At 41.0% G+C, this 9,246-nt stretch overlaps 1 protein-coding gene across 1 annotated transcript in view; it reads right to left on the bottom strand.

The window, feature by feature from the left end:
- Prtg (protogenin) overlaps positions 1-9,246 on the bottom strand; it is a 103,003-nt gene that overhangs the window by 65,466 nt on the left and 28,291 nt on the right. The window contains exons 3-4 of the mRNA XM_028771411.1: positions 2,659-2,803; positions 974-1,107 (exon numbers count right to left, since the gene is read on the bottom strand). Coding sequence (XP_028627244.1) covers positions 974-1,107; positions 2,659-2,803 — 279 coding nt within the window. The remainder of the gene's footprint in view (positions 1-973; positions 1,108-2,658; positions 2,804-9,246) is intronic.

Here is a 9,246-nt window from a genome sequence, read left to right as displayed (position 1 = left end):
CTCACTGATTATTGGATATTAGCCCAGAACCTTGAAATGCCCAAGATGCAACTCACAGGCCACATGAAGCCCATAAAGAAGGAAGACCAAGTGGGGGTGATTCGGTCCTTCTTAGAAGGAGCAACAAAATACTCAAGGGAGCAAATATGGAGACAAAGTGAGGGACAGAAACTGAAGGAGGGGCCATCTCAAGACCACTCCACCTGAGTATCTATCCCATGTGCAATCACCAAAGGTAGATGCTGATGTGGAAGTCAGGAAGTGCATGCTGATAAGAGCCTGATATGGATATCTCCTCAGAGGTCTTCAAGAGTCTGACATACTCAGAGGCAGATGCTCACAACTAGCCATTGAACTGATCATGGGGTTCTCAATAGAGGAGTTAGAGTGAAGACCATTGGAGCTGAAAGGATTTGCGGAACCATGAGGAGAGCAACAATACCAACCAATCACAGCTTCCAGGGTCTAAACCACCAGCCTGGGAGCACTTAGGGAGGAATCCAGGGCTTCAGTTGAATATGTAAGAGTAGAGGGCCCTGCTGGGCATAGGTGGAAGAAGAGAACCTTGACCGCATGAAGGCTGGATGCCCCAGGGGGTGGGAATTTTGAGGGTGGGGAGGTGGGAGTGGGGGGGGAGTAAGTAGGGGTTACATCCACAGAGAAGAAGGAGGAGGGGTGAGGGGATTGGGGGTTCCTGGGTGGGTGGGGGATGGGGTAAGGGGACAACATAGGAAATGTAAATAAAACATCCAATAAAAATTAAAAAAAAAAAAAGAAAAGGGATACAAATTCAAGACTAGGATGGGGTACAGAGTAAGTATCTGTCTGGAAGCACCAAACCTAAACCAAATCTATTACAAACATTTAAATGTCATCGAAATACAGACAGCTGTTACAGCCAGGAGGAAAGCAGATGTAACAATCAAAGTTCTCATAAACATGGGAGAAAACAAAAAGCCCTTTAGTGTGGTACCTGGAACTATGGTTAGTGAGGCCTCCATGCTTTTACGTTTATGAGCTACAGTAGCTGCCACACAGCGGTAATTCCCAGCATCCTCCAGGCTAACATCGTAGATCTGCAACACTCCTGATGGCAGGGCAGTCACCCTGTTATAACAAGAAACATAACTGAATTTTCTGTAGTTCTTTAGAGCTCCTAAATATAAATACTGACAGAAATGAACACATTCAACCTTTTTAACTAAACTAGAAACAATGCTGTAAAGGCCTTTATAACATTTTTAACCTTGGTGGGGTGTGGTAAGCACCAGCCTGGCACGTAGGAGGCCACAGATGAAGCCCCCAGCCCTGAAAAACACTAGCTTGATTCTATTATTTCATTTGGGTCAAGACAGGTCTCTGAGATGTAAATAATTCTGCAGCACACAGTCTATAAAATTTGGCACACTAATTTTACAAAGGCAGTCCTGTTAACATTCTTCTGTTGATTTAGCTGATAGTGACTAAGGTCTTAGTACGAGTTACTCTCAAAATCCTGACTTTTTTTTTAAGAAAAACTCTCTAAGAGCTATTTATTCTCCATGACCCAGCCTCTGAAACAGAGCCACAACCCCACATATACAAAATTGAATGTGTAGAGTCATAAAAAACTGGCAAAAGGAAAACAATAAAAGTCAATTCAACATGAAGCATGCGATGACCTGCTTGTGGTGAGCTGACCCCTGCAGCATGTGACTTAATTTCTGAACTCGCTACACATGCGTATCATGCTGGACATACTGTCACACAGCACCACTGAACAATACCTGAGGCAGCCTGGCTTAGATTCCAAACCACTATGTGTTATGAAATGCAGTGTTTTTAGTGAACATACAAAGCTTTCTGTCCTTAATGAAACATAATAGCCTAATTATGGAAAACAAATAATTATAATAATTTAGCAGATGTAAGTATCAAATAAGAATATCTCTGGACTGCACTGTGTTAGGCTGCTTGACCTTAAGATTAATAAGTGTATTTGAGTTCAATAAAAAACTGATAAATGGCTGGCCAGGCAGTGGTAGCACACACCCTTTAATCTCAACACTAGGGAAGCTGAAGCAGGTGAATCTCTGAGTTCTAGGCCAGACTGGTCTATAGAGCAAGTTCCAGGATGGCCAGGGCTACACTGAAAATACCTGTGTCTCAAAAAGAAAAACAAACAAAGAGATTTAAGATACTCTTGAATTAGAATTTTCTTTTCTTTCAATAAAATACTTTGCAATTTCCCCCCATCTTTAGTGTTCTAATATTTAAACAAACAACTTTTGTATACTTCAGAGCAGGCAGGATCAAATCTTTTTTTAATGTTTATTGTGTGTGTGTGTGTCTGAGTATGTGTTCATATACCATATGTCTACACTGCTGAGTGCAGATCAGAAGTAGCAAACCTCTTGAAATTAGAGCTATGGGTCTTTGTGGGATTTAGTGTAGGTGCTAGGAACTGAACCCAGACCCCTGCAAGAGAAGCAAGTGCTTTGATTCACTGATCTATCTCTCCAGTCATAATAATGTGATTCTCTGCCAAGTAAGAAATGTCTTAAGAAATCAACTATTGCTGCCCTGAATGAACCATGCCCTGTCTTCCATGTCTGACCCCCTCCCGCGGGAAGCCCTCATCACTCGCGTGTCACGTCCAAACAGAAACACTGCGTTTACCTGTCCATGGTTATAGGCAGGGCTGTCCTATTAAATTCCCATGTTATGACTGCAGGGGGTGTTGATGAAATCTTGCATGAAAATCTAGCAACTCCCCCTTCATGGACTTCAGTAGACACTGGATGGACTTCAAACGCAGAGATAGCTAGAACAAAAGTGGACAAATTTAGAATAAGCACACAGAAGCACATTCAGAAATGACATCATGCATCACAGCTCACCAAGGCTGAACTCCCGCTCACACCAATCTAATTTAAGTAGTACAAAGATGATTTAATGAATAATTTGAAAAAAGGAAAGGGGCACAAATTAGGGATTCTGGTTTTCCTAGAACTTAAAACTCCGAATGTAGTCTCAGGAAACTATCTATTAGAGAGAAAACATAAAGAAATAACTGAAAGAAAGATAATTATCCAAAATAGTATGGAATTGTACACTCAACAGTACAGTACAGACCTGGTTCTACTGAATATTGGAGGGAAAGGAAACTAAAGGCAAACTAGGGCTGGAGAGATGGCTTAAAAGTTAAGAGCAAGTATTGCCCTTGCAGAGAACCTGAGTTCAATTCCTGGAACCCTCACCAGGCAGCTCACAACTGCTTGTAACTCTAGCTCTAGCACACATGCATATCACACACACACACACATACTCTTAAAAATAAAATATTTTTCAAAATATAATAAAGACAAACTGTCCAGATCAAAACTATCTCTATGGATTGGCTTTTGAAAACCTCATTGGATTCCAAAGTGGAGAACATACAATTTGAGGCAAGAGGGGCAACACAACATAAGCACAGAAGAAAAGAATGGTAGCCTGTATTCACAGGATGTGAAGGAACAGACAGAATATTATAGATATTTCAGATGAAGCCAGCCAGCAATGCCCCAGGATGAACCAAAAAGAGGAGTCTCACAAGTCCAATGGGATTTAAAGAGGAACGAAGAACCAGAATACTGAATCCTCAGGGGGAAGGCGGGATAACCGTTTAGGTCAGGAAAACAAAGAAAACGGCAAAGGCCATTTTTAGCTCATGCATTTCCAAAGCAGAGATAAATCTTGAAGTGTTGATGTTTCTAGAGCCGATTCTTCTTTCCTATACTATACAGGCCTCCACGGCGCCATCCCCAGTGTCTACAGTTCTGCATGTTGAAGGTGTCCAGACATCAGAAATAAAGTGACCCTCCCCTCAGCTAAGCCTTTCAAGACACAAAGACAGGAAGGACCCTGAGGATGGTCTCACTCCCTTCCTGAGACTCCAGTTCAAAATGCCTTCACAGTTAATCAATAGAGACAGAAATCAGAAAGAAAAAATGAAGAAGCAAGGGTTACACTCCATTAGATTGGAAGGGACAAAAGGGCAGAAGGAAGCTAAATTCTGCTTTGGGCTCAACTGTACATTTCTGTAGACAGATTACTAGTCTTTAGAGGCCTATAACAGTCAAAATATTATCAGAGGAATTTACTTTCAAAACTCTGGAATGAGGTTATTTTTCATTCGTGTCAGTAACAAATATTTTTATTCTTGTGGAAAAGAAGCATGCAGTAGATCCTAAGCGTAAAAATCATTTTCAAAATAACCATCATTTGCCTTCTTAGTTTTTTTCTCTTGGGTGTATAGAGTTTTCTACGATCTACAAGATGGGAAAGTGTTGAAGCAGACCCAGTCAGTTCAGAAGCACACTATACATGGTCTTGTTAAGTAAAGTAAACAGATTTATACAAGTATGAAACAAGACTGAGGCTGGAGAGATGGCTCAGTGTGAGAGCACTGGCCACTCTTACAGACAACCTGGGTTGAGCTCCAAGCACCCATATCAAGTAGCTCACAACTCTCTCCAACTCCAATTTAAGAAGAACTTATGCTCTCTTCTGTTCTCAGGTATTGCATGCACACAGAGCACAAACATAAGATGTGGGCACACACACATAAACGTAGAAATAAAAATAAAAGTTTTGTAAAAGCAAAACTAATAATAATATTCCTTTCATTTATTTCTAGCTTTGGAAATTATATTAATGTGTTATTTACATTAATAAGTAATGAAACAATGTTTTCATATTTAAAATAATGAAGGTCTAATAATTAAATCAGCCAGTTTAATTATTAATAGGGTTTAGCAATAGATTTAAGTGTTCTGCATGATACAACATGCCTTTTGGTCCCAGCACTCAGGAGGCAGAAGTAGGTGAGTCTTTGTCAGTTTAAAGCCAGCCTAGTATACACAGTGATTTCCAGGCCCACCAGAGCTACCAATCTGTCTCAAACCAAACCAAACAAACAAACAAACAAACAAGCAAAAAGATATGTGACATGAAAGTTTTGGGAGTCCTCAAAAAGTTTTAAAAGTATAAAGAGTAACACTAAAAGTTCTAGAACCACGTCCAAGAATATCAAACTCTAAATACCAATGCATAGTTTCCTTTAAAAAAAAAACAATTCATTTTATTTATTCTGTGTGTATTGGGATGAGAGGGTACACATATGACACGTCATGAATATGATGTTTACAGAGAAACTAGTGGGAGCTGGTTTTTTCCTTCTACCATGTAGGTCCTGAGATCAAACTCAAGAACTCAGGCCTGGCAGCAAGCACCTTTACACACTAAGCCATCTTGCTTGCCCCAACTTTTCCTTTCGATGGTTACTTTCTAGGACACTTATCTACAAACTCATGAATTCTAGACTGTCTTGCAGACCACCACTGCTATTCACCTACTAAAGACCTGGGAAGTTGGGGCTGGGAGACAGCTGGTCCAGTATGTGCTGTTCAGGTTTGATATAATCCCTAGAAAACACATAGAAAGCTGGGTCCAGCTGTCTGTGCCAGCAGTCCCAGCCTGAAACAGGAAGATGTCTGTAGCTGGAAAAGCAGCAAGGAAGTAGGAGAGCACCAGCAAGTGCCTCTCTCTGATTCCTGACTGTAGATGTAGGGTGACCAGCTGCCTTACACTCCTGCTGCTCTGATTCCTGACATCATAAACTACCCACGACTATAAGTCAAAAAAACCCTTTCTTTGTTGAGTTGCATTTGTCAGGCATTTTACCATGGCGATGAGAAAAGTAACTGATAACTCCCTTTACAAATATGCTCATAATTCTCTTTACACATATGTTCCACTCCTGAAACAGTTCTTAACTCACACTGACTATCATCTACTAAGGGCCTCCACAGCTCAACCTGCTACCCAAAGCTACACATGTATCACATTCACATAAAAACCAACTCCAATTTAAATGCTGTCAGAAAGTACAGTCTTACTCAGTGGTTAAAAACACAATGCACCAAAAAAACCTCTTAGTTCATTTCCCAGCATCCTTATCAGGTGACTCTTAACCGCTAACACCTCAGACCTCAGAGGGACCTACACACAGAGACTCCACATATGCACACTTTAAAAAATAAATACTGTCTTTAATTCCAGTGCTGGGGAGGCAGAGGCAGACAGATCTCTGTGAGCTCAGGCTAGCTTGGTCTACATAGTGAGTTCTGGGCCAGCCAGGGTTACATAGTGAGACCCTGTCTCAAAACAAAAAATAAGTTTTGGTTAGTTAAGGTACTGAACAAATAGAATGAACATATCTTTAGTGCATTACAAAGAAAGAATGAAATTGTTAATGCCAAGTATTTATGTTTACGTGTTCTTGACTGGGTACGGTCAACAGGCTAGTTGGTGGAGGTGAGAAAAGCAATTTGGCATCAATTACTTCAAAACCAAACTCAGAGCAGTCATTTTAAATTGTATAAAGGTATAGGAAACATCTCTGGGCCCTGAACCGAGGGTCTCATGCATGCTAAGAGAGAATGCCCCACCTAGTCAGGACCCAGTCTATAAAGCTTTTCATACATTGCTATGGTTTGAATATAAAATACTCACTCCCACCAACAAAATCTCTGCTCTTAAAGATATTCTGCAAAATTATAACGCAAAGGAACCAATTTCCATGACTCATACATTAACATCAACCCTACTGTTCACACAATTATACGACTCATCTATCTAGTGTCAAGCCATGTGGATCAGCCCTGAATTATACAGTAACAGGCAGATTCACTGACTCCTAACTGGAAAAATATTTTAATCATATTCATTTCAGCAAGTTTTTAGACTAAAGTGATCTCTCCTAAGTTTACCGACTCATTCAACAAGTATTTATCTGGTGTCTGGTGCTCTCCAGGAGGCAATAATCCAACAAAAGACAAATCGAAGAGGGCTGCATTCAGGAATCTGTCTGAGAGTAGAAAGAGGTATTTAACTAAATTGCTGTGCAAGTTGGGAGTTCAAACTGTCGTAAATGCTGGGGAGGTAAAGTACAGAATGTCACAACACAGGTTTCAAGCCTTTTATGATACAAGAGCTTGACATAGGTTTTGTTGTTAGGTCTTGTGTTATGGGTGGAATATAATCTAGATTTTTTTTTTAATTCTTGTACTGTATTATCCTAATATTCAGCTAGCTAAGAGGTGGGCACAGAGATCTGAAGCCTGGTGTCTAGCAGGACTGCATATGAACTCTCTTATAAGCCTGAGCTACTCAGTGCTTTTAGGGAAGATGAGAACTGGAGATTCTGTATCTGTGAGCAGCAGTGCTCAGAACAGGCCAACATGCACTGGCTTTCTAGCTGTATAAGACTGTGCGTCAAATCCCTGAGTTTCTGACCAGAGAGATACCTTTAAAACCTCTGCTTGGAGCTGATGATGCAGCTCAGTGGTAGGGTACTTACTTACCCAGCATGCACAAGCACTTACCCAGCATGCACAAGGTTTCCAAACCCCATCCTCATGGCAAAACTAAACAAATAAAACCTTGTGTTTACTGACATTTACTGAGGCTATTATCTCATCTTTACAGAGGAATGTATGTAAATTAAATCGCTTTAAGTTTAAAATTTATTTAATAAGCCATATATCTTTAAAAAACAAAACAAAAACTGGTCAGGTCTTGTGACACACACTCCAGACTGAGGAGGGAGATTACAAACTTGAAGCCAGCCTGATTCTATTCTGGTTATTCTTTTTCTCTTTTTCTTGTGTGTATGATGTATACATGTATATGTTTGTATTTTTTCATGTGTATGGGCACATATGTACACACATAGGTACACACATGCACCTGCAGGCCAGAGGCTGACATCTGAATCATCCTCACTCTCCCGTCTCAGTCACTGAAGCAGGGTCTCTCCATCAAAACCCAGAGCTTGAGGATTTGGCTCTTCCTAGCCACTTCTGGGGATATTTCCTCCTCCAAGGGTTGGAATTCCAGGCAGGCTGCTGCCCTAACACTACAGTGATTTGGGTTTCTGGGGATATGAATTCTGGTCCTCATGCCTGAATGACAAGTACTTTTACTACTGAGCTGGCTCAGGGAGCCATCTCCCAGGCCCTGATTTTTTTAATGGTATTTAGAGCTGGGTAAGTGAATAAGCCCTTTACTGTGTGCTGGAGCCTTCTAAGACTTTATGGAGCCTTCTAAGACTTTATAGCAGAATCTTTTCATTGTCCACACTTTCTGTTCTTTATTTAAGTGGCAAATTTAAATATCCTCACAGAATTCTCAGCTTGCTTCCTGATGTGGACTTTGTTTCTGTGAGAAAGGTATGCCTTTATAAGCCGACAGCCTCCTCGTGAAACCTGACCTCCCTTCACGATCTAGCTAAACAAGCCCAGAGCTGCACAAGGAGCCCTTAAAGTAGTGCTGTTAAGAGGCTACAGCTCTATAAAACAGCTCGGACACAAGGGCCTCCAAAACATGCACCATTCTCAAAAACAACCTTGCAAACACAATAAATGTAAGTGCCTATTTGATTTGTGACTTCCTCTTCATCTAACCACTTAATCATTTTCTATGATTTACAGTCAGGGCTGTAAAGGCTGCTCAGATAAAACCGGTCCCCAATCTTTTATTGGATCAGAAAGCAACCCAGAAGTGACTGTACACTGGAAATAATGTACAACCAATTAAGTGGATGTGCCAACATTAGCTTGAATATTAAGCCAGTAGGACATTCCTGCATCTTAAAAGCTAGGCATGGTGGCACAATCCTTTCATCTCAGCACTTAGTAGGCAGAGGCAGGTGGATTCTCTGTGAACTTGAGGCCAGCCAAAAATAGAGAGACTTTATCTCAAAGAAGGAGGAGGAGAAAAAGCCACCACCACCAGGATAAATTAAATACTTAATATATATTGCTTTCTAAATTAAAAATTATAGATACATAATTTGTAATAATTCATTTGGTAACTTATGACAACTTTATAGGCTCTTCTCAGTAAAAGAAAATGTTACTGACTTAAAAACTGCTGATAAAATGTGCATATAAAGTGTTCTTACACTAATAGCAGTTGGGATGTTGATGCATGGTTTATAAACAGCTGGTCCTAACACTGCAGGTCAGCACTGAGCTCCAGACCCAGCACTGCAGGTCAGCACTGAGCTCCAGGTCCTAACACTGCAGGTCAGCACTGAGCTCCAGACCCAGCACTGCAGGTCAGCACTGAGCTCCAGACCCAGCACTGCAGGTCAGCACTGAGCTCCAGACCCAGCACTGCAGGTCAGCACTGAGCTCCAGGTCCTAGCACTGCAGGTCA

Source organism: Grammomys surdaster, unplaced genomic scaffold (assembly GCF_004785775.1).
Source record: "Grammomys surdaster isolate TR1022 unplaced genomic scaffold, NIH_TR_1.0 206, whole genome shotgun sequence".
Lineage (NCBI taxonomy): Eukaryota > Metazoa > Chordata > Mammalia > Rodentia > Muridae > Grammomys > Grammomys surdaster.
This window is presented reverse-complemented; position numbering and strand designations above follow the sequence as displayed.